This window comes from Poecilia reticulata, chromosome 17 (genome assembly GCF_904066995.2).
Source record: "Poecilia reticulata chromosome 17, P_reticulata-male-v2, whole genome shotgun sequence".
In the NCBI taxonomy this organism is placed as follows: domain Eukaryota; kingdom Metazoa; phylum Chordata; class Actinopteri; order Cyprinodontiformes; family Poeciliidae; genus Poecilia; species Poecilia reticulata.
Genome location: NC_088846.1, coordinates 4649129 through 4673115, shown reverse-complemented (window position 1 = coordinate 4673115; position 23987 = coordinate 4649129). Strand labels below are relative to the sequence as shown.

General features: G+C 40.5%; 2 protein-coding genes and 1 long non-coding RNA gene across 6 annotated transcripts in view; 1 reads left to right on the top strand and 2 right to left on the bottom strand.

The window, feature by feature from the left end:
• Positions 1–20629, bottom strand: part of kcnmb2a (potassium large conductance calcium-activated channel, subfamily M, beta member 2a) — a 40138-nt gene extending 19509 nt beyond the window's left edge. The window contains exons 1-5 of one of the 3 annotated variants that reach the window (XR_014084193.1): positions 20500–20629; positions 18132–18342; positions 12672–12771; positions 12247–12294; positions 11874–12134 (exon numbers count right to left, since the gene is read on the bottom strand). Coding sequence is in view for 1 of the 3 variants with exons in the window: in XM_081598025.1 (XP_081454151.1) it covers positions 12247–12269 (23 nt within the window). In the remaining 2 variants the exon portion in view is untranslated. Of the gene's footprint in view, positions 1–11873; positions 12135–12246; positions 12295–12671; positions 12772–17458; positions 17608–18131; positions 18343–20499 lie in introns of those variants that run through there. The other 2 variants (XM_081598025.1, XR_014084194.1) reach the window with 2 other exon arrangements.
• tbl1xr1b (TBL1X/Y related 1b) lies at positions 1402–22857 on the top strand. Of its 2 annotated transcripts, none has more exons than XM_008433288.3 (16): positions 1402–1595; positions 3824–3880; positions 6108–6211; positions 6351–6496; positions 6620–6842; positions 8081–8213; positions 9724–9865; positions 11785–11848; positions 11934–12031; positions 13960–14020; positions 14276–14397; positions 15360–15434; positions 15528–15655; positions 18175–18340; positions 18434–18535; positions 20407–22857. In XM_008433288.3, exons 3-16 carry the CDS (start codon positions 6154–6156, stop codon positions 20431–20433), a joined length of 1545 nt encoding a protein of 514 aa, XP_008431510.1. In that variant the 5' UTR covers positions 1402–1595; positions 3824–3880; positions 6108–6153; the 3' UTR covers positions 20434–22857. The 2 variants fall into 2 exon arrangements, with proteins under 2 accessions (XP_008431510.1, XP_008431511.1); XM_008433289.3 differs by having other exon boundaries at positions 1402–1599.
• LOC103479068 (uncharacterized) lies at positions 3757–5732 on the bottom strand. Its single transcript, XR_535890.2, has 2 exons — positions 5643–5732; positions 3757–3903 (listed from the first exon to the last, which is right to left on the bottom strand). It is a non-coding gene; the product is annotated as an uncharacterized LOC103479068 (long non-coding RNA).
• Positions 22858–23987: the final 1130 nt, after the last annotated feature.

Here is a 23987-nt window from a genome sequence, read left to right as displayed (position 1 = left end):
AGCTGTCAACGGAAAATCAACGTGTGACTCCATAACAACCAGCGGCCAATCAGCTGCTGATTCTAAGCAGAACCGCTTGGGCGGCCCGATTGGAACCACAGGGGCCGGGTGGAACCGGTCGCAAGTTCTAATGCAAACACGGTCGAAACCGTTCCGTTCCGTACCGTTCCTTGCAGTGCGAAAATGCCTTTAGCTTCCCCTAAATTATTTCTTTCCAAATAAATTCTAAAGCACCAATTTACAGGGTGTTTTGTAAACTTTAATTTTAATATAGTCCTACTTCTGTATTGAAGTTTTGTTTATCGGCTGCGAAGTATATGTAGTTAGACCTTTATAGTCATGCGATTTTAAAGTGGGTGAAACCTATTTTCACAGCAGTTGGACATGGCATTTGACCCTGTTGAAGTTGATATACAATTTTGAAGAACATTATTGGACACTTAGGGGTTATAAACTTGATTGAAGTTAGTGCTTTAGCTTTAGCTTCCACTAAATAATGTGCTGGGTAGTGCTTTCATTAGCTTCCACTAAAAAAATTGCTATGTAGAGCTTTAGCATTGGTTGGTGAAAGGAAGTATAAATAGTGCTTTCATATTAGTCTTGTAACTAACTTCTTAGTTACCAGTACCCACCACTGAATTTAAGGATATAATTTTTTTCAAGACGAAGAAAAAAAATGTATAGCAAATTAGATACTTGTCAGTGAAAAAAATTCTCGCTTGATCATATCCTTTAGCCTATGAAGACAGGAATGTGAGAAAATATCTTTCACCATGAGATACACCGCTAGGGAAATGGATATGATTATGAGCACTGAGAGCTGCCAGAAAAAAAGAGAAAGAAAATCAGTGTAAAATCCAAATTGCAATGATGATGTAAGCTTGTTGTTGACTTTCCTAGTCTGAATGACTGAGCAAAGGAGGGGGGGTGGGGTGTCATTAATCCACAGCTAGTGGTGACTTGCCAAGAGAAAATGAGATGTAGTGGGGGATGGGCGACAAGGCTCTGTTATGACTGATTCATAATACGGAAACTTCTGAACGCCAGGCTTTTAGTTCTCCTCATTTTCTTCTGTCTTCGTTCGTTTTAAAGAAACGCTGCTTCATTTTTTCCCTTCTTTGAACGTGTTTAATGTACCATGAATTAATGTTTAATTAACGCTTTCAGCTTGTGCTAAACACACACAGGTGCTTGGTGGCCTTTTTAAAACTAGGCTAGAGATAGCAATAAATCGTTTTGTCCTCTTTAAATCAAGTACTTAAGGTTATCCTTAACACTGACCGACGATACTGTAAACATATACTGTTCCCTGCTGCCACCACGGGTAATAATCTTTCAAACAGGCTTTAGTGTCTGTCTGACGCTCTGAAATAACAGTAGTTACAAGCAGCCCATTTTAGCATGACAGGTCACTCCGCTGTGTGTCTGAAGCCGTTGCTGGGCTCTTACCGCCGGGTTTTAGCTTTAATATTATAACCTCACCATAGTTCATCTATGTGGAGGGAGCAACCCTGCAATGGATTAAAGCGACAACATGGTCTGACTTGAGCGTCAAAGTGAATGGAAGATACCGTCTGTTGGAAGTTTTAACCCAAGTAGGTATGACATTGTAGCTACACTGTCATTAGCATAGCATGCTAGGTTTATCCAGTTAGCCAGCTAGCTTGTTGGCAAGTCCACGGGAGTAGCAGCCTGACGACCTTTTGGTTCAAGGCAGGAATTTATGTTAGAGAGGTATTCAAATGACGGTAATTAGTAGTAATAACGCAATAAAAATAACAAGCACAAATGCGAAGTTATTATAATAGAATAGGCACGGGACGCAATTGCCTGCATCAAAATAAGTAAGCCGTACCCCGCCTTGACTGACTGGCATGTGTGTTGACGGGTACAACCAGCGCCATGCCGAACTGATTACACACGCATGGTAGCCAGTGAGCTAAGGTTACACGGCTTTACACTACCGCTGTGATTACTTTAGTTTCCGAAACAACTGAGTTGCAGTGGTTTATTTGAACAGCAGGCAGCTCCAGATATTCCACGTTGTTTGTTTATTTATAGAATGGCCGTGATACTCCCATTCCACCTCGAACTGGGCTGGTCCGCCTGATGTCCACTCTGAAGTTAGTTTAGCTCCTTTTGCTAGCCGTTTTTAACAAGCATAAGCATTTGCACAAGCACATGTGCGTCTTTATGAATGGAAATATTACCATATCTAAATGTTTTTGTTTTTTTAAAGTTTTTTTTTAAAGCTAAACTCATCCATATGTACTTATGTTAATTTAGATAATTATACTTTAAAGCTAATGAGAACCCCATATATAATTTCTTTAAAACTTTGAATATGTCAAACAAACAAAAAGTGGAAAAAGTATTTTTGACACAGAAATGTAACATTATCGCCGAGATTAGGATGTAGAAATCTGCTGACTGGACAGTTTCCCCTTCGTGGTCACCGAGACGCTCCGCAACCGCACAGCTGTGAGGTTTTAGAGATGAGGCGGACAACAGGAAGTCTGATCTGGTATTCATAGCACCATGTGAGCAAAATCTGTGCTGGGTGTTTCCCTGGTGTAAAGATTTTGAAGGCAAACGAGCTCCGGAGGCCAAACAAGATTTACAGTTTACACCTCGGCGTCTTTCTCTTGTTGGTGATTGATGTAAATCCTGTGACTGGTTGGTTCCACAAACCATCCATCATCATCTTCATCACTAACAAGCTGAATGTGGTTATCAAACAATCTGGACTTCCTGAACACCTTCAGCTGCAGGATTTTTCATCATAGTTTAGTTTTATTTTTTTGTGGTGACTTTAAATCTAATTATGTTTGTTTTAATTCGTTTTAATTAGAGTGGGTTTGGTGGTTTTTATTAGTTGAATAGTTTTTAGTTTTTATTAGTCGCAGAAGACATCTTTGCTTTTTCATCCTTTGGTTAATTTCCAGGTGCAGAACATATTCAATTGATTAGAAACTGTGTTCCAGTGACGCTCAGATAACCTTTAAGCTGGTATTAAAGTGAACCCAAATTTCTGTTAAAAATGTTTTTAATTTTTCTGACGTAATTTTCTGGTCTAAAATGTCACATTTTCATGATTATGACCGGAAACTCTTCATAGTTAGCAGAAATGAAGGGTTGAAAACATCGATTTAATGTATACAGTATAAACTTTACTTAGTTACGGAGTTATTGAAATAAATGAACTTTTCAATCGTACAGGATGTCACTGCGCGTATACAAGGTAATGGTTATTTCTCAAAGATCTAAGAGCTGAATGTTATTTTTGTAGAACGTCTCTGATAAAACAGGACATTAAGAAGAACATTTGAAGGGAATGGTGTAATATTTCAAATATCAATACAGTTATCGAGTATTCAAAAACAGTTTTTACACTTTTCCTCACAATGAAGGACAGCAGCCTAATGTCTGAGTAAAACTAATAAAATCTGTGCAGATAATCCTCGTTACTATAGAACTCAGTTAAAAGTAAGAAGAAACTTTTGTCTTCTTTTCTGATTTGGTTTGTTTTCTAAATGATCTTTTCCCAGGATCTCAGCTTTCTGCCCTCTAGAGACGAGGTCACCGTAAAACAGACAAACCACGTTTTAGGGGAATATTTCGCAAATATAATTTTTTAAATAGCTATGCTCTACTAATGTACTGTCGCCCTACTAACCTGAGAAGTTGTCTTGCTGCGTCAATTTTCTGAAAAACACCAGTTTAAAAGAAGCAAAGTGACACTGCAGAGTGCAAATATGGAGTATTTGAAGGTTTATGAAGTTGACGGTGAACACTCAGGGTCTGTTTTTGTTCTCTATTTCAGGGTCCAGAGACGAGGCGGCCAACATGTGCAACTGAAGACGTCTTGTTGATCACATGGGTACTGTATTGATGACCACATTCCTGTTAGGAGTTGAGAAAAGAAACGCTGAATTGATTCTGTACATGCAGTCGGGATATTTTGTGTCATTTGTTTTCCGAATCCAAAAATTCAAGGCTTTGAAACTCAACTGAGGTAATTGACGGCATGCTTTAGCCATCAGTCAGCATAATTCTGGCTCCATATTTGACCACTCTGAATTTAAATTGGTTGGTTTTCTGTCTGTTGATTGGAGGTTTCATAATTTCATTCACTTTGTGCAATGTACCTGTACCACTGGTAGCAAAATTGGCCGAAAACCTGCAGCTCTGACTGCAGAAGACTGTGATTCCGGAATCCATCCATTCTGTCAGGTGGATTAAATGCAAACATGTCTGACTGTAGAAAACTGTGGATCATTTACTGCCAGTCATTTCCTAGTTTGTGTTGGTCTTTTCACATTAAATCATATATAAAATACTTAAGTTTCTAGCTGCAGCTGGACAAGATGTGAAAAAGTTAGAGGGATGTGAATACTTTTACAGGTCATTAAGGGTGCATTCACACCAGCCCTGTTTGGTCTGCTTTAGTCGAACTCTAGAGGTGTGAATGTGAGTGTGGACCAAAAACATAAACTCCGGTTTGCATAAAAACACAGGTCTTGGTTTGGTTCAAGTGAACTTCAGTGCGGCTCAAATTCATATGTGAATCCCAAGCGGACTTTAGACCTCTCCAAAAGCAGGAAGCGGACTTTAAGGCAAGGCATTCTGGGTAAATACAATGAGAGTCTAGTGCCAGCGGGAGCAATTGCTCGTGGTTTGTTACCAAAAACAAAAGAAAAATTCTACAACCACTAAAATCTGACGCTACTGCATGTTTGTTTTCATGTTGTGAAGAAGGAAGTTTTGTTCAATTCTTCTTCAGTGGTTATTGGTGCGGCGCCCCCACAGGTGATGGGGTGAACTATTTTTTCAAAGCGTTTTATTCATTTGACAGAGTGAGGTGTGAAAATGAATTACAGTAGCAGAAAAAAACCCCAGATGTTGCCATTTTGGTCCCCAATGGAACCGAGTCTACCGAACTGTCAGGTGTGAAAATGCACTAAGAAGCCAAGATCTTATTTTTATTTTCAAACCTGATAGTTCAGGAAACTCTGTTCCATTGGGGACAAAATTGCAGCATTTGTAAAATTTTCAGGTGCTGCGGTTCTCTTCCACACCACAAACTAATTGAATAACTGTTCCCCTCCACACCTGTGGTGGCGCTGTATCAAGAACCACTGAAGGAAACGACATGAAAACCTTTGAAGAAGACACAGAACACAACTTCCTTCTTCACGAAATGCAAGCAAATATGGAGAAGTTTCAGATTTTAGTGGTTGGAGGATTTCTCTTTTACCTTTGGTTAAAAAAAAAAAACAACAGAACACAAGCTATTTCTCCCTCCAACGCTAGACTCTCATGTTTGCTTTGATTGTATTTACCCAGAATGCCTTGCGTTACAGTCCACTTCCTGCTTTTGAAGCGGTCTCCGGTCTGCTTGGTGTTCACATATGAATATAAACCACACCAGAGTTCCCTACAACCGCACCAAGGTCGAGGTTTTTAGCCGGACCAGAGTTTGCTTTTTTACGAATTACGAATTCACACCTCCCCAAATGAACCGGACTTTATAGGCAAACGGACTGGAGTTGGATTAAAGCGGACTGCACTGGACTGGTGTGAATGTATAGGATCAAACACTGAGTTCCATCTCTGCCAGAGCTTGTGTTGTGTCGAATAACCTGAAATTTGCTGAGTCGTAGTGTGTTGAGGCTCAGTAGCCAGCTGGACTCGCTGACCGCCTGCTTCTCGCTTCCTGGAGGCCTTTTCCTCCATTCCAGGCCTCCAGGTTTAGCTGGCGTTGGACGTCAGCCTTTAGGGACGCAGCAGAAGACGTGTTGACTCATTCAGCGGACTGGCAGAATGCAAACAGTGGACATTCTGTCCTTTTTCCACTCTCCTTGTTTATTCCGACATTTCCATTTAAACAGCGTAGGTTCTGCCAGAACAGGAATAGAGCACAAACACAAGCCGTGCAGGAATCACTTCCAGATGTAGGTTAATGAGTGGAAACCGGTGGGCCTGGCTTCAGCGACGAGGCATGTGCCTTTAGTGAAAGTAGGGTGGAAACAGAAAATATCATTCCGGGTTGGGATTTTTCTAAAGTTTTGCAGTTTGTTTCATTCGCTTCCGTTCGTGTTTTACAGGCTACTGACCTGTGCTGACCCGATGGTTTAATCAGCAGGACTAAAAATGAGCATCAGCAGCGATGAGGTCAACTTCCTGGTTTACAGATACCTACAAGAGTCAGGTACAGCTGCTTTCTGTGCCATCGGAAAACCTTGTGGAGTTGATTTTAAATGATTTGACAGCCGCTGCTACAACTAACCTTCGGACACTACGCTAATGAGCTTCCGTTCTACTTTCCGATTTTTCCCACCATCCTCCAGGCTTCTCCCACTCAGCATTCACCTTTGGCATAGAGAGCCACATCAGCCAGTCGAACATCAATGGAGCCCTGGTGCCCCCTGCTGCCCTCATCTCCATCATCCAGAAGGGCCTGCAGTATGTGGAGGCCGAAGTCAGCATCAATGAGGTCCGCTTCCTATTAATTAGGAGAAAAACCTCCATCGTAGTTTCGCTTCTTTTCCCAACGTCCGTCCTTCTACGGATGACGACGCACTGCGGTGTGAGTGTGAAGCTTGTTGTCTCTGTCCAGGACGGGACCCTGTTTGATGGACGGCCTATCGAGTCACTGTCTCTGATTGACGCCGTCATGCCAGATGTGGTCCAGACCCGGCAGCAGGCCTACAGAGACAAACTGGCTCAGCAGGCGGCGGCGGCGGGCAGCAGCAGCAGCAGCACGGGGCTACAGGGAGGTTCCAAGAACGGGGACGGAGGACCTGCTAATGGAGAGGAAAACGGATCACACGCCTTAGCCAGTAAGCTAACTCCACGCACACCATGCAGCTCCTTGTGTGATTTGTAGGGAATTTAGGATAAGTCAAGATCAAAGTGCACTAAGAAATCAGTGAGGAAGCTTTTTCCTACTCAGGGTGTCTGTGTGTCCTTATAAAGTCTTAAATTTGTGTATCTAAAATTAAGACCTTGTCTTAAAGGAACAGTATTAAGTAACTTTTTTGAGTTTTATATAATGTTATAATGTTATTCGTTCATTAAAACACATCTGGAGTGTTGCTTTGATTCTTTCATGCATGCTTACATCTTTTAATCTCCATGGCAACCATTCAGCTGTGCAAAACGCCTGACTGGCCTTAGCCCTGCTTTCGAGGTGTAGCTCCTCCTCTTAGCTGCAATTTCCAAGCTTCTGCGTCAGAGGCTCCCTCCCCCGCAGCTCCCCTACTTGGCTCCTTCAGACTAGCCAGCAGCAATTAGATGCTGGTGGAACTGCACCACGTATTGTTTTTTTCCCCCTTTCTGCTGAGTTATTATAGGATTTACTTCTTAGACTGATAAAAATGTCTTGATGACTTCCTGAAGGCAGAGTTTCAGAATGAACAAGAGCTTCTTAAAGAGACAGAGGCAGAATTTCAAGGCATTAAATTGTAAAATCTAATTTCTTTTACATTATGTTTGATATATACAGCATTTTCAAATCAACTCAAGGTGACATAGTTACTTGATTGTGTTATATGATGGTGCTGTCTCTCAAAAATACAGACCACTCCTTTAAATTCATAAATAAAATTGTATACTTGCATATGGGTTTTTTCCCCCCCTGAGACAAAATATCAAGTCATAGATCCAAGACAATTTCACAAGTGCTAAACAAAAGTTGTTACCATGACAACTCTGGCAGATCCTGGAGTCATATTAAAGCCCTTTGTGATACTCACTCTCAGAATGGGCATCCTGCATGTCACTTCATGGAAACAAGTTATTGTGGTGAACAACAGGAAGAGCACCGCTTCTCACCACTGCATCCTTAGTTTTGATATTTTGTCTTTGTTTTGTTTTTTTTTCTTCCAGATGCGTGAACACAAGTGTGTCATTTTTTTATTCAAGTAAAATTGAAATAATCTAAAATTAGTATCGGTAGCTCAAAGCTGAAACACCAGAGTTTAGCTTCAAAACCTGGAATGTGTGCAGGTCTGACTGTTTATTTGTGCCTTAGCCAGTGAATCCTTAGTTTGGCTGTGTTCCCTTCCCTCTGCTGTAGATAACCACTCAGAGATGATGGAGGTGGACCGGGATGTGGAGATCCCCCAGAGCAAAGCCATGGTCCTGCGAGGCCACGAGTCGGAGGTTTTTATCTGTGCCTGGAACCCGGTGAACGACCTGCTTGCTTCCGGGTCAGCACCGCCTTTTTGTGTGTGGAACGTGTTTCAGAGCGGTCGTGGCATTTTTAATCAATTTTCTCAGAAAAACTTAATCCATGTTCTGTAGAAATTGACTGATACAGGTGTTTTTTTTTTCAACCAATGGCAATTATTTTTGCGTCAGTCTAACCAATCCCCACTATGTGCTGCCAATTTTTTTGAGCTGACTCTTGAAACCGATGTTGCTTTTTCTAGGGAAGCATCGATCCGCTTTTTTCACTTCCTGTATCTCCCGATACCGATCCGATACAGAAAAACAGCTGGATGGACTTAAAATGTTTATTTTTTTAAAAAACACAGACGTAAATATACTGAATTACAAATTAATTAGATAACTTTGCACCAGTAAAGACACAAGTTTGGTCAGACATGTGTAAATAACTTTCATTTGTTCAGTCAGTTCAATTAACGAAGTGTAATATAGAATAAATAAAGCACGACATTGCTCATAGCACAAAGCATAGAATTAGACTGAATAGATCTGCCCTTATGTCACAGAATCCCAATCTTGAATCTTTTTCAATATCAAAACTGATACACATATTAATGTCAGATTAGTGCATCTCTAGCCTTTTCTTCCTCCATTTACATGATAAAAATGAAACAATGGTAACAAATGTTACACAAGTCTCAATTTAAGCAAAAAAGAGACATTAACAAAGCAAACAAAACATTTCAACAGTGGCTAGAACATTTACTGTCGTTTCTTCCCACTTATGCTGAGACAAAGAGACTATCAAAGGGCATGTAGAGCTAAATTAGACAGCTAAAAATACATTAAAAGTAGTTGAAAGCGTACGCTTGTCGATGCAAGAAAAAAAAGAATTTGCAAATCTGTCCAAAATATCGGTCGACCACTAATCTTCTTTTTTCTACATTGAAACACACATAAGGATCTTTACAATTAATCCTTTTTCTACATATCTGCATATTGCTGCTAATGGAAATTATCCTGATCTGATGGGGCTTTATTTTGCTACCATAGCAACACTTTAATGCACAAGGTTGAGATCCCAGTGAAAGATCTGGCAGCAGAAATCACACCTCGTCTTCGACGCTGCAGTTTACAGCGGCTCTGATCCGTCTACATGTTTTTCTGCGTGTTTTCTTTTCATCACACACCCCGTCGCTGGAGGAAAACGCTGTTTCTCTTTACTCCCGTTTAATGAAGAAGTCAGAGTCACCCGTTGTGTTGTTCTGAGTCATAACGCCCACCGTTTTGAATCAGCTGTGCTTTTCTCTGCCACTCTGCGTTTATGTCCCTGGGCTCGTTATCACGGCTCCACAGAGATTAAAACAGAATTAAAAACAGACACTGTTAAATAAGCACGGCCTGTAAAAGTATACATATGGTGAAAAAACGATGACAATTCACATAGAAGGCTAAATACGCAGGGGGAAAAACCGCCTTGATTAACCAAAAAAACTAAGTTTTTTTTTTTTTTTTTGCTTTGTAAAACATCCTTCCTTTTTGCTGATCCAGGTCAGGAGACTCGACGGCGCGGATCTGGAACCTGAGTGAGAACAGCACGGGGGGGTCCACCCAGCTGGTTCTGAGGCACTGCATACGGGAGGGCGGCCAGGACGTCCCCAGCAACAAGGACGTCACCTCCCTGGACTGGAATGTGAGTGTGTGGAGTCTAACCTAGAAATGTTTCTAGATCTGGACAGTCATCGCCGAAGGCCTTCCATCTAGTCACAACATTTTTTATTTTCCCACGAGAAAAGTAACGTTTTCTTCTTCTCAATTTTTAAGTAGCATAACAAATATTTTTGGTTTTTTATTATTATTTGTTTTTATTCATTTATTATTTTAATTACTTTAGCTTTTATTTTTAAACAAATAAATAAATATTTTTGTCTTATTCTTTAATCTATTTTTCATCATTTTAATTTATTTTTAATTTCTGTATTTATTCTTTATTTTTAAAATGCACGTATTTTGTATTTTTTAAATTAATTTATTAATTATTTTTTAGTCATAAAAAAGCAAATATTTTTTCTTTTTCATACTTTTTAATTGTTTTATTTTTTTAAATATATTTTTTATTCATTTGTAATGCTCAAATGTATTTTTGTACTTATTGATTTGGTCTTAAAGTGAGCCTCACTTGAAGACTAATAGTGAGATAAAATGAAAACTAATGTAACCCTGGAGCCCCGAGGAAAAGAGCAGGAGGTGAATATTTGTATGAATATTACAATGAGAGCTTTATTTCAGTTTTGAAATTTGGGTTCAACTTTATTTGCTAGACCAACAGAAACTAGAGCGCAGTTGTAAGTTGAATTTATTCATTTATTCCCGTTTGGATTTTTACCACCATTCATGTAGGGAAGACAGCAAACATGTGGAAGACGATAATGACCAAAACAACAGTTTGAGTGATGGAAAAGTAGCCCTGCATGTCAGTTCAAGCACGCCATCCCAAACTGTAAATATGGTGGTCATCATACTGTGGGCACGGAGAAGCTGCTCATACCTGATGGGAAAATGGGCGGAGCTAAATACAGAGCAACCCTGGGAGGAAATGTGGAGGCTCTCATTCCAGCAGAACAACAACCTTCAGCAAAACTGAATGGTTCAGATCAGAGCATAGTCGGGTGTAAGAATGGCCTAGTCAAAGTCCAGATCTAAGTTGGTATTATGAAAAAAGCTCGAGCCGCTTTGCGATGAACAAATTGCAGAAATGTCACTATTTGCAGCAAAAGATAGACAGAAAATTCAGGTCACACTAAAGGCAGTTTTTACTACAAGACTTGATCTTTATGGACTGGTTTGAGTCCATCATTAAAACCCCCCCAATAAAAACAGAAAAATAAAGTTCTTTGGTCGAGGGGTGTGAATACTTTTACAAAGTGTTGTGTCAATCTAATCTGTAAAGGTTGTGGAAATTCCCTACAGTTATCAGCAGGTCAGGGATCAGCCACAAAACTGCAATCGGTGCATCCCTGTTGACATAATGTCATTCTTCCAACAAAACATCCATCCATCCATCCATCCATTTTCTTAACACCCTTGTCCCTCAGTGGGGTCGGGAGGGTTGCTGGTGCCTATCTCCAGCTATCGTTTCGGGCGAGAGGCGGGGTCACCCTGGACAGGTCGCCAGTCTGTTGCAGGGCAACACAGAGACACACAGGACAAACAACCATGCACACACACACTCACACCTAGGGGCAATTTGGAGAGGCCAATTAACCTGACAGTCATGTTTTTGGACTGTGGGAGGAAACCGGAGTACCCGGAGAAAACCCACGCATGCACAGGGAGAACATGCAAACTCCATGCAGAAAGACCCCAGGCCGGGAATCGAACCCAGAACCTTCTTGCTGCAAGGCAACAGCTCTACCAACTGCGCCACTGTGCAGCCCCTCCAACAAAACAAATACTTATTATTCCACTGCTACGGTCACGCACAGCATAAAATAAAAGCTGATGTTTTCCTCTTAAAGTCTCACATGAGAAAACAATAAAGTCATTAATTATGAAGATGAAACCCATTTAAATGGCTGCCTGAAGCTAACAAGAATCGCACCTCTCTTCCAGAGTGAGGGCACATTACTGGCCACCGGCTCATACGACGGCTTCGCCCGGATATGGACGAAAGATGGTAACTAACACACACACACCACAGCTGCACAAAGCACACCTCGTTTATCTCCTTCCCGGAGTCGTCTGATTGTTGTGCTCTTCAGGAAACCTGGCCAGTACTTTGGGTCAGCACAAAGGGCCCATATTTGCACTCAAGTGGAACAAAAAAGGCAACTTCATCCTCAGCGCCGGAGTAGATAAGGTAAGGCTTATTGATTTTCAGCTGGGGTTTGGCCGCTTGCCATATTTTTGGGTTTCAAGCTTAAAATTGATTGTTCTTGGGTTCTTGGCTCTGTTTTCTAAATCTGAAGCAGAAAAGCCGTTTTAAAGTGAAGATAGCTGCACTTCCATTTACAAACGTGCGATTAAGAATAACAAATATAAAGACAGGGAAAGCATTCTGTCCAGATTTCTTACGAATCGAGGATGGGATCACACATCAGCTTCTTGTTGCTCCAAGTGTTTCTGAAGAGTCAAAAATGCATCAATCGATGAGTAAACACTGCCATCTAGTGTACTAAAGCATAACAGCATGTTAACTCTATATTAGGCAGTGCTGGTAAGAGACTCTTATGAACAGAAATAAAACAGTTTCATTGTAATTTCATGCAAATTAAAACAAAAATGCATAACATGATCTCATGATCTGTTCTTAGAAACATAAAAGCAATTTTTTTATTTTACTGTTAAATCCATGTAGCAGATAGTTAGTTGTAATGTTATTTATTATATGTATTAATTGTTAAGTATAGAATTAATTTTAAAGAATACACTCCTGTTGTGCAGGATTATGTTATAATAACTAACAAATAATCTGTTACTTACAAAAAAAGAAAACTTACCGTTTCCTGATCCTAGTCGTTTCTTAAGGACCTCCGTCCTCCAGCAGTCTTCCAGTGTATCACCAGAGGGAAATGCAGGTTGCAGAAATGCCAGCTCATACTACCAAAAAAGAAAATATTGATTCAAAATGTGGAGTTAATAGCCAGTTATTAGCTTTTTGGTCTCACCAGCGTTTCATTTTGTAGAATGGTTTTAGTTTTGGTAACTCTAGGCCAGTGTTTTTCAACCTTTTTTGAGCCAAGGTACATTGTTTTAATTGAAAAAATCACGAGGCACACCACCAACCAAAAATGTAAACAAAGATACTCATTTTTATCAAAGTGTCTTGAATAGGAATCAAATGACACAAAAATTATTTTTATCATATTTTACATTTATTTAAAATTGCACTTAACATGTCCACTTCAAAAATACACCTGAACAGTGCCACAACACTGTCGTGTGTGATGCATGAATGCAGTAACATTCATGCATCACTAATTCTCTTGCTTTAATGTAAAATGCTCTGTACCTACTGCCATCTAGTGATAATAAGATTATATGATTACGCCGCTAGTCACTACTACAGCAGAGACACTCCAAGATGGCATTATTTGCAAATAATTATTTTGTTTTCAAAAAATCTTTTAATTACCGTATTTTCCGGGTTATGAGCGCACCATACTAAACCGTACCTTAAAATTTTCTGAACCCCCCCCCGCCCCCGAAAAGAAATTTTCGGGGGGGGGGGGTGATTCTTTAATTCTTCTCCTATATTATTAGATGTTAGGATTCCTAATCTTGTACATCACATTTTCCATTTGTTGCTTGCACAGATTGTAGACACGTTTCATGTTGTTGTTTACAAAATGCAACACCAGTCTGAAGACGTATTAAAAGGTCAATTTAAGGGTTTTATGAATCAACATCAAGCCACTCAAAGAATTTCTTTTAAACCCAGCCCTATTTCCAATGTGCATATATCCTCTTATTTCACCTTGTATTTTCTTAATTTCTAATCTTATGTGCATTTTTTTTTGTCTGTCAGTTTTGTCCCTCTGCACTTTTTCATGTACGATGCCCAAAAAAATGACGACCCCCCCCTTAGCACCTCTTTTAACGTATCCAACAAGATTTTTGGATCTTGTTGGAAAATCAGGAAAATCTTTCATATCACTCTGCAGTTTTTCTGTTGTCTCATTCAGAAAACATACATTTAATTTTCATAAAGTCTTTGTTTCACTTTTCAAATAGGGAAGTAAGGTAATGGAACTCTCTCTCTCTCTGTCTCCGTCTCTCTCTCCACAGACAACAATTATCTGGGACGCACACACAGGGGAAGCAAAGCAGCAGTTTCCTTTCCACTCAGGTGAGTGACACCAGCCAGCCACTTATTTTCACTCCACTTTGCATGTAATACTCTCATTTTTAGTCAGATGTTACCCTACATGTTAGAATTTGAGTTTCTCCGTCATCAGGTGTTTTTACAGCCAGACGGATGTGTTTGATGTCGTTGCTAAGATAATCTCACAGGTCACTGAGATCTGACCGCTGCAGGTTAGAATAACAACGTTTTATATCCAGATCATGACTTCTATGTGTTTGTGTGTTTATGTGCCAATAGCACCAGCTCTGGACGTGGACTGGCAGAACAACAACACGTTCGCCTCCTGCAGCACAGACATGTGCATCCACGTGTGTAAGCTGGGTCAGGACAGACCTGTCAAGACTTTCCAGGGACACTCGGTATGACGTCACAGTCCTCAGACACACGGTGGAATCGCCATGTCTGCTCAAGAATGTTCACCCTCAGATTTCAAACCAAAAGCTTTCAGAATGTCAAACTAACTCTTAACGTCAGATAGAGATAACAGTATGTGAAAATACAATCGCTCACATTGTTAAAGGTTCAGTGTCACTTTTATACAAAATATGTTTATTACATATTTGTTAAAACTGTTGCCATGTTGTGACAGTATAATATGAGGCAGATGATCTGTGAAAATATCGTTCTCCTTCCACCTTCTCTTTCAGCTACTGTTGCTGTTTGAAGAAATGCACCAGTCCTGGTCAAAAACAGCCAATCAGAGCCAGGAGGAAGGCCTTAGTTCAGTCAATCACCCTCATGTGCTCGCTGCTAAAATGAGCTGATGGTGGAGAAACAACTTACTTACAGGAAAATTGTTTATCCGCTGTCATCGGTTGCCATGCTAACTAGCTTTAGCATTTATGACAGGCTGTGCCAGCTGCAGCTTAGCAGAGAGCAAGAGGCACACAAGATTGTGATTGACAGCACTAAGCCCCTCCTCTTGGCTCTGATTGGTTGTTTCTAGTTAGCACTGGAAGAAGGCAGAGGAGCTCCCTTTTTTTTCTCTCCAGATTATTCATCTCATACCAAACTGTCACCACATATAGTGACAGTTTCAATAACTCTGGAAAACCATCTAAAAATTTTTTTTATAAAAGTCAAATCCTGCAGCTTTAAGTCATGATATAACTGTGATTAAACACGAAGGCTGAGCTTAGTGTCACAGGCTTGATTCCTACCAGATATAAAAAAATCAAGAACAAGTTTGGCTAAGCTACAATAAAAGCAGCATTGCAGTGGACAAAGAAAGCTTTTGCTCTAAAATAGCTGGTGTCTTTTTTTCTCCAGCATCTCTAATTATCACATTTTCTTTATTTTAATTTAAATCGTGCTCATGTAGAATGAAGTGAATGCCATAAAGTGGGATCCCACGGGCAGCTTGCTGGCCTCCTGCTCAGACGACATGACGCTCAAGGTCAGCAGTTTGTATTCCAGCGTGTTTGTTAATGTACCGCATGTCGAATTCAGAGATTTATTCAAGTCACTGGCGCCGATCCTTCTGCTGTAGATCTGGAGCATGAAGCAGGATTCGTGTGTCCATGACCTCCAGGCCCATAGTAAAGAAATCTACACCATCAAATGGAGCCCCACGGGCCCTGGGACCAACAATCCCAGTGCAAACCTCATGCTGGCCAGGTACGAGTTCAGAGACGATTACTTTTTCCTTGTTTTTTTTTCTGCCCCCATAAGGCTCTCGTTACGCCAAATATCATTTTTACTGTTAGAAAATTGGCCAAGAGCTAAAACGTTGATGTATTTAAATGAATAAAAACTGTATTTGTTGGTTCTCTATTAATAACTTTAATCACATTTTCTACTTTTTTCTTTTTTAAAGAATAAACTAAATTTTGTGTATCTCTGCAACAGTTCAAAATATAAGGATAATACATCACTCAATACTAAAATTTTCTTCATTTTTGGAAAAATGGAACATGATTTAAAAGTCTGTCTATAAATACTGCAAGGAATTTACACTATGCATGTTTGATCACCATTTATCAAAAGTTCAGTTGTTAAATTGGATAAAAGAAATGACAAAAAGGTGCATATATTTTGATTTACTTTGATTTATTGTCAATTAAAATATCAAACGAGCACTTTTTAAAATCTTCTTTAACTCTTCTATTGTGTGTAATTGATGGTTTAAGTCTTTCCCAACGAAAATGCATTAATATCTTCTGCCAACAGAATAAATTGTAGCAGCTTAGAAACTTCCCTGATATCATTAATGTACAAAAGAAACAACAGTGGTCCAAGTGTTAAACCTTGGGGAGCCCTGTTTGGGCTTCTGATGGGGATGCAGCACAAAACTGCAGAATGTTTAACTGAAGCAGAAGGATCGTTAGCAGTGTGGTTGGTCTATCACTGTGTGGAAAGGCTAGAAAAATGTATATATATTTATATAATATCAGTGACGTGCGGTGAGGTTCATTGCTGGTGAGGCACTGGCTTACGACTTATACACTATGCATGTTATTGGACGTACGGAAATTTCGCGCATGCATACAACGCTGGGGGGCAAAAAGACTAATCTTTTACATGTCATCCATAGCCGCGTTAACTCAGCGAAACTTAGAAATGTGGGTATTAATTTCGTGCTATGATCTGCAGCAAAGGGAAAGAGGTATTCGCCACGCTACACGCAGCCTCGTTGCCATAGCAACTGACAACAATGCCACTTCATGTTTTAGGATTTAACACCAAAAAAACATTCAAGAATTTTGCGCACAGAACAGAACATTGAGTATGTTGTTGTAGTACGTTTTACGCTTAATGTTTTATTAATAAATAATTGCTGTGGTAGATTAGCTACTGCTTCTACTTTACTGAATTATTTAAACATACAAAGTGTAGCCCACAAAAGGCACATTTCATTAAAAGAACTAAACAAAAACATCTTATTGTTGTTTTTCCTTTACTTATCAATTAAATCCATGCGCCGCTAATTCTGCACAAAAATATCAGTTCATCCAAAGCCAAGTCTATCCTCGGCATGTCTTTTCTACTCCGTTTAAGAATCGTCAAACTGTCTCCAAGTAAAACTTTCAGCTCCCGTGTTGGTCTTCCTTTAGTTATCATCTCCTGCTTCAACTGAAAATCCACTTTAGAAAACTGTTTAAGTGTAGAAATGTAGTCTTTCATGTTGACGTCGGAAGAGAGAAGAAAACAAATATATCGCTGTACTTTACTTATTTACTGTGTGGCTAGCTCCATGGCTAGCTCAGTGTCTTACTCTGCAGTTGTGGAGTCACAATATCTGAGATCATGAGCGCCCCCAGCGGTGAGGCAAGAGAACTGCCTGCCTCACCTCGAGTCTGTTCTCTGCCGTTTCTGTTCGCTCCTCCACACACAAAATATGATACACACATAGTTGGTGACAAAAAACACTGCACATTATATACATAAGCTAAATTATGGAAAATCAGTCCATATATTAAATGTTTTTTAGCCATTTTATTGCCGCCGTACAGACAGGACGAACATGCTCCCATAGAATGGCAACCAGTGCAGTTAGCGAGAGGTTGCGCAATCCCAGTTGAGGCTCAGCTCCCTGCTTCCTCACCGGCTTCGCTTCTGAGCATTTGAATCTGAAAATGCGAAAATCCAGCGATTTTGAAGAAAAAATAATCAGAATTGGTTAAGCTAAGTAAAAAATAGGTACTTTATAGTACAAACCACAGGGTGAAAATAGCAATATAAATGATTTTATTACTATTTTTCCATGATGACAGGTGAGGCTCTGCCTCACCTGCCTACCCTGACCGCACGCCACTGTATAATATGACATTGATGCAAAATTTTTAATCAGTGCATCTCAAGTATTAATTAATGAGTGTTTTATTTTACGATTTCTAGAGGTGCACCAGTTAGTTTTCTGACCAATCATTAAACTTTCAAAAACTTGACCTGCCAATTTTTAAAAATTATTATAACTGACACTGTCAGGTGTTAAACCTCTACAAATTTGAAAGGTCAAAATTTACTTTCAATCTTCCAATCTTATTTTATTGAAAAATGCTATTCAACACCATGATCCATCGGTGCACCCATAACCGTTTGGTGTTGCTACGGTTTCTGGTCATTAGTTATTTATATTTTTTGCAGCACATACCTTCATATTTGTGACTCTGCGTCCGGTTTTCCTTCCCTTGAAGCGCGTCGTTCGACTCAACTGTGCGCCTGTGGGACGTGGAGCGTGGGGTGTGTATTCACACACTGACCCGCCACCAGGAGCCCGTCTACAGCGTAGCCTTCAGTCCTGACGGCAAGCACCTGGCCAGCGGCTCCTTCGACAAGTGTGTCCACATCTGGAATACTCAGGTCTGGAAAAAAAAAACTGTGCTTTACTCAGATAGAAGCTGAAACATGTCAAAAATACACACTGGTCTAAGAAAACTTTCTATGCGTCTGCAGACGGGTGCTTTAGTTCACAGCTACCGGGGGACCGGTGGGATCTTTGAGGTGTGCTGGAACGCCACAGGGGACAGAGTAGGAGCGAGCGCGTCAGACGGATCGGTGAGTTTTCTTTATTACTACGATTAGGATTCTGGGCATTCTCAAAATGAAACAGCCCTAAACCTGGGTTAAATGGAAATATATAATATATATATATATGCATAGGCCTGTCTCGATAAACGATAAATCAATTAATCACACGATAAATTATCGACCTCATTTTAATTTTCGTCTCTTCCTGCCTTTTTTCTTTCTGTTGATGACACTGAATGAAAAAAGGCTCAGCTCCGGTACTCTCCACTGACCCTCCCTTCCTCATTTCCTTAGTCTAATGTCCAGCGCACACTACACGAGTTGTTGGGCCCATTTTCAAACCCTGAGAGCCACATTAGCCGACAGAAATCCTAGGTATAACGGTTCGATTGGGTTCGTCGTGCCGTGTGGTGTCCAGCCACATGGGCGCAAAATAATGGATACAAGTCCAGTTAACTAATTTTAAAATCAGGCATTAATCAATGCTTTACTAGAATCTACCTGTGATGCATGTGGCTAGAGTCAGCGTAAAATCCTGACTGAATGAAAATCATTATAACCCATTTATGACACGTTAACGAAGAACAGTAGAAAAGTTACCAGGTTTATCAACTGCGGTAGCAATTTGGCTCCAACTCCTCTTGTCATTTCTATATTCTTTGCACGAAATGTTGAATAAATATTAATGTTGTTTCCACATATCATCTCCAATGTCTGGACTTCGGGTTGCGCTGTGTCAGCTGGTTGGGATTCCCCTCCGTAATTTCCCCTCAGAAAGCACGGAGGTGAATCCGGAGCTTTCTGATTGGCTACCTGTCACATTCGGGGTTAAGCTCCCAGTCGGGGAAAACCCCTGATTTAGATCGGAGCGGCCGTAACACACCACACACTGCAGGATGATCGGATACAAAATCACCAGCGAGAATCTTAGATCGGCCAACGATTTAAGATTGTCGCAAGGTGGAAATAGGGGCAAAAAATGATGCAGTCTGAACTATTGCATTAGGTAGTGGGATGTGCCCATCTTCTTTATTTAAATCTAGTGATTACCGAAGGGGAATATAGTATACGGACTTCATAATCTGCACTCTTTTGGTTGAATGCAGTATTTATTTCCACTTTGGTTTTATGTTGTTTAGTTTTTATTCAAGTACGTTTTCTGTTAATGGAGACTGAGAATCCATTTTATTTTTGTTTTTGGTTGTTTTGTTTTAGTTTATCAGTTCCAGTGTTATGTGTTCTTTTGAAAATAAAGTGTATCTATCTATGGCAGGAAATCATGTGCATTATTAGTCATTTCCATTAAATCAGTGTCAAAAGGTATTGAAACAATATCGTTTATCGCAATAATTTTTTAGAAATTAATCGTCCAGCAAAATTTGTTATTGTGACAGGCCTATATATGCATATATATATATATTGTAGTATCTTTCAGTTCAACTAGATGGAGCCACTCCCTGAAGTTTTTTTCTATTTGATTAATCGTCACAGCAATCAATTACTAAAATAATCAATAGTTGCAGCCCTAATCTGAATACTCAGTATCCTCGCATTGTGCATCAGAACCCATCTCGATCGACATTTCCTCTCTTTCAGTAGCAAACTACAAAAACAATCTTGCAGATGTTGGAGACCTGCTGAGTTGATTCAGGCCAAGATAAGCCTGCCAGTGGTTTCAAAAACTAGTTCACGTAGTTTCACCCAAAGACAACGGTCTGAGTCCCAAAGTCTCTGCGGTGGAGATGTTTTTGTGTCAGCGCAAGCCTGCAGACGGAGAGCAAAGCATTTTCTAGTGTGAGCTGATGAAAAGTTGCCACCCTGCAGATGCTGAATATTGTGTAAAAGGGTATAGGAAAAAAAACACCCCGGTCTAACCTTTTGTGGTTTCTGTTTCACAGGTTTGTGTACTAGAGCTGAGGAAATGACACTTGTGTGTGTTGTAGCTGTGGACCGACTACGAATGTGTACATAGCCAAAAAGACTGTCCCTGCCTGTCCGCCACACTGCTGTCTGTCCCATCAGGGTCGGCTTCTTCGTGGACGTCCCACAGTTCATCACGCCTGCGCCGTACAGACGTAGGAAGAGCCTCCCCAACGTCACTAGGACCCCCAGTGGGTGAAACAAAACTCCGGCATCCTTCCATCTTCTCATGTCCGTATTTGCTAAATCAGAAGTGTACACATTTTTGATTTTCAAAAGAGATCAAAAATTATCTCTTTTGAAAGAGATAAAAAATGATCAACAAAACAGATGTAATTGTTGGTGTAATATAACACATACCCATCAGAATCTGGCAGCCCACGCAGAGCTAAATTTGGACCTCACTGGGTTTATCTTGTGACGTGAGAAGCTTATTTTTTTTTCATTCACAGATCCACTCATTTCCTGTTGGTGACATATGCCAACTCCTTCTTTTAATCCAAGGGATGTTTTTAAGTTGTCGCTGGTTTTAAAAGTGAGCAGAGCCTTGCAAAAGTATTCACATCTCTTCAATTTTTAAGTCGGAACCACAAACTCTCTTTCTATTTTATTGGGACTTTGTGTGATAGTCCTACACAAATAAACAAATAGTGAAAAATATGGAAAACTGGACTAGTTATCATTGCAAACCAGTGTTAGCTTAGCCAAGTTGAATAAATAATACCAATGATCAAGTCTTTTCTCAGATTCCAAAATGGATTTTGGTCTGGGATTTGACTGGTGGAGTTGAACCTCCACCCCAATATCAAGTCTTTTTCACCAAGGTGTGTAGCTCCATTCGTCCTCTGACCACCTTCTCTGCTTCTACAGAAAAAAAATTATAAATGCATTGCCATCCCATGATGCTGCCACTACAAATTTTAACTATGGGGATAGGAAAGTGAGCCTGATCTGTTCCACATAGGTCAATCAGTTGGTTGTTATCCTGCCAATACTGGTTATTTTAAAGGCAGTTTTTATCAGAGTAAATGAGGCTGAATACAAATACACACAGCAAATTTTCCCCCCCCATTTTTCTTCCACTGCGCAATTAAACTGCACTTTATGTTGGCCCATCACATAAAACCCAATCACTTACATGATTTTACCATGACAGAATGTTAAACAGCTTCAAGAGTTATGACTGCTTTTGCAAGTTACAGTATTTGGTAACCATCCTAGCTGTTTAAGGGGGGAACCGATTGTTGTTTTCTGGCCGATCACCGATATTTAACAAGTTTGACCTGCTGATTCCGATTTTGGCCGATACCGATCGATTTGTATTTGTTCCCAAAAAAAAATCGGTAAATATAGCGACAAAGCTGCTAAGTTGGAGGTAGATGAAATCAGTCTCATTAGCCAACGCAAATTTAAGGAAGTCGGGCTCGTAAACTGACTATTCAAAACATCTAAGAGTTCATCTGAGCCATGCATCTGTGTCAGATGTGAGATAAAGTGATAAACCCGTGAGACACATGAATTTCGCTGACACAACCGTCTGGTAGCTGTAGCTGTGCTTCATTTCTCTCTTGGTGAAACCCAGACGGTGTTGTAACAGTCATTCTTTCCCTCACTTTCTTCTAAAACCTCCGTACCCGGTCGTCCCGACCTACGCACCACACTGCAGTCAACAATCGTTTCCCTGTATTATCACAAACACACAGGTGACAGACGCCGATTTGCTTGCGGTGTTTAGGTTTTGCTTTTGAAGACAAGTCGGCTGTCGATGAAGCGAACATGCAGACGTAGGCTGCTTCGTTGAATCTTATAAGATACCATTGCACCGTCATAGCTGCGACCAAAGCAGTAGGCATTTGAAGTTGTTTTGCACTTTAGCCTAAAATGAGGGAAGATTCAATCCATCACAAACTTATCTTTAGAAGCAGGTTTATCGGTCATCTTCAACTCACATCAATCAAAAAGGACCCGTCAGCCGACCTGTTACATATCCGCCACAAAAAATGCTCGTACCTTTATTTGCTTTGATGAAGCCAGCAGTGTCTGAACTGGATCCCTCTGACAATGAAATGGTATTTTATCCCCGTTTGGTTTTGGGTGGGCAGGAACAGTACTAACACCGATCCCATGTTTGCTATGTCGGGAAGCCCTCGAAGGTTTTGTACTTTTGTAATTTTGATTTGTTTGTAGCCACGTACTCAAAACGACAAAAAGAAAAACAAACAAACAAAAAAAAACAAAAACAGATGTAATTGTTGGTGTAATATAACACAGAACATGTAAATACCAATTTTCTGAATTTTTTTTTTTGGGGGTGTCTTTCCACAGACCTATGTTGTACTTTGTCACGGTTGCAGCCTGCAGCCTCCTGATCAGACTGTTGGTATATCACTCAGATCTTAAGGTCTAGAATAAAATCTATTTTGATAATATCTGTGTGTTTTGTGACTTTGCTCCACACCAGAACAACAGACTTCACACACAGCTGCTGCTTTGGTTCACTTACATCAGCTCCATCAACCTGTCATGGTGGGTGTCTTTCCCGCTCCCATGATGTGTCAAAACAACCCCCTTGCATTGTACTATTATTATTAATTTATTTTTTATGTGTGTACAATTAATTTTTTAATTTAAAAAAATAAGCAGAAGAATCTTTGATTGAAAAGGGGGGAAACCTGAAGTATGAGAATAACTAAACATCCAAGTTTCTAATAAAATATCTCCCAGCACCAACTAACCTGACACTGGGGCCAACACAAAGGAGAAACCATCCCCCCATCATCATCTGCTGCTTAGTCAGGTCTAGGGGGTGGCAGCCTAATTAGGGAGCCCCAGACTTCCCTCTCTCCAGGCCAGCCAAGAAACAACGTCCCTCCTGGGTCTTAACCTGGGCCTCCTGGTGGGACGTGCCCGGAACACCTCACCAGGGAGGCATCCTAACCAGATGCCCCAACCACCTCAACTGGCTTCTCTCGGCGTGAAGGAGCAGAGGCTCTACTCTGAGTCCTTCCTGGATGACTGAGCTTCTATCTCTAAGTGAGAGCCCAGACACCCTTTGGAGAAAACTCATTTCAGCCGCTTGTATACTTGATCTCGTCTTTTCGGTCACGACCCAAAGCTCATGACCACAGATGAGGGTAGGAACGTAAATCGATCAGTAAATTGAGTGCTTCGCTTTTTGACTTGACTCTTCACCACAACAGTCGGTACCGACAGGAAGGAGGAACTCTCAACAACACTTGCGCTTCACCCCTCAACCAAATTGGGGTGAGCAAACCCTGCAAAAAGGGACAACATTGCACACTAAGCACCCATTTTCCTGCTAACGCTATCTACCATCAAACCGCTGCAGCACACATGCTGCCCAATTGGCCTAGAGATCAGTTCCACATGCGGCTTTACGCTCTGCCCACCAAGAGGCAGAGCGGAAGGAGCCGAGCCTGCTCAAGCTGCAGGAGTTCAGCAGCGATCTGAAATGGGAGGGAAATGTGCATTCAGTCACCACTGCATGCAACAGTCAGTCATTGCTATTGTGAAAAAAAGATCACACATTTCTCAAAAA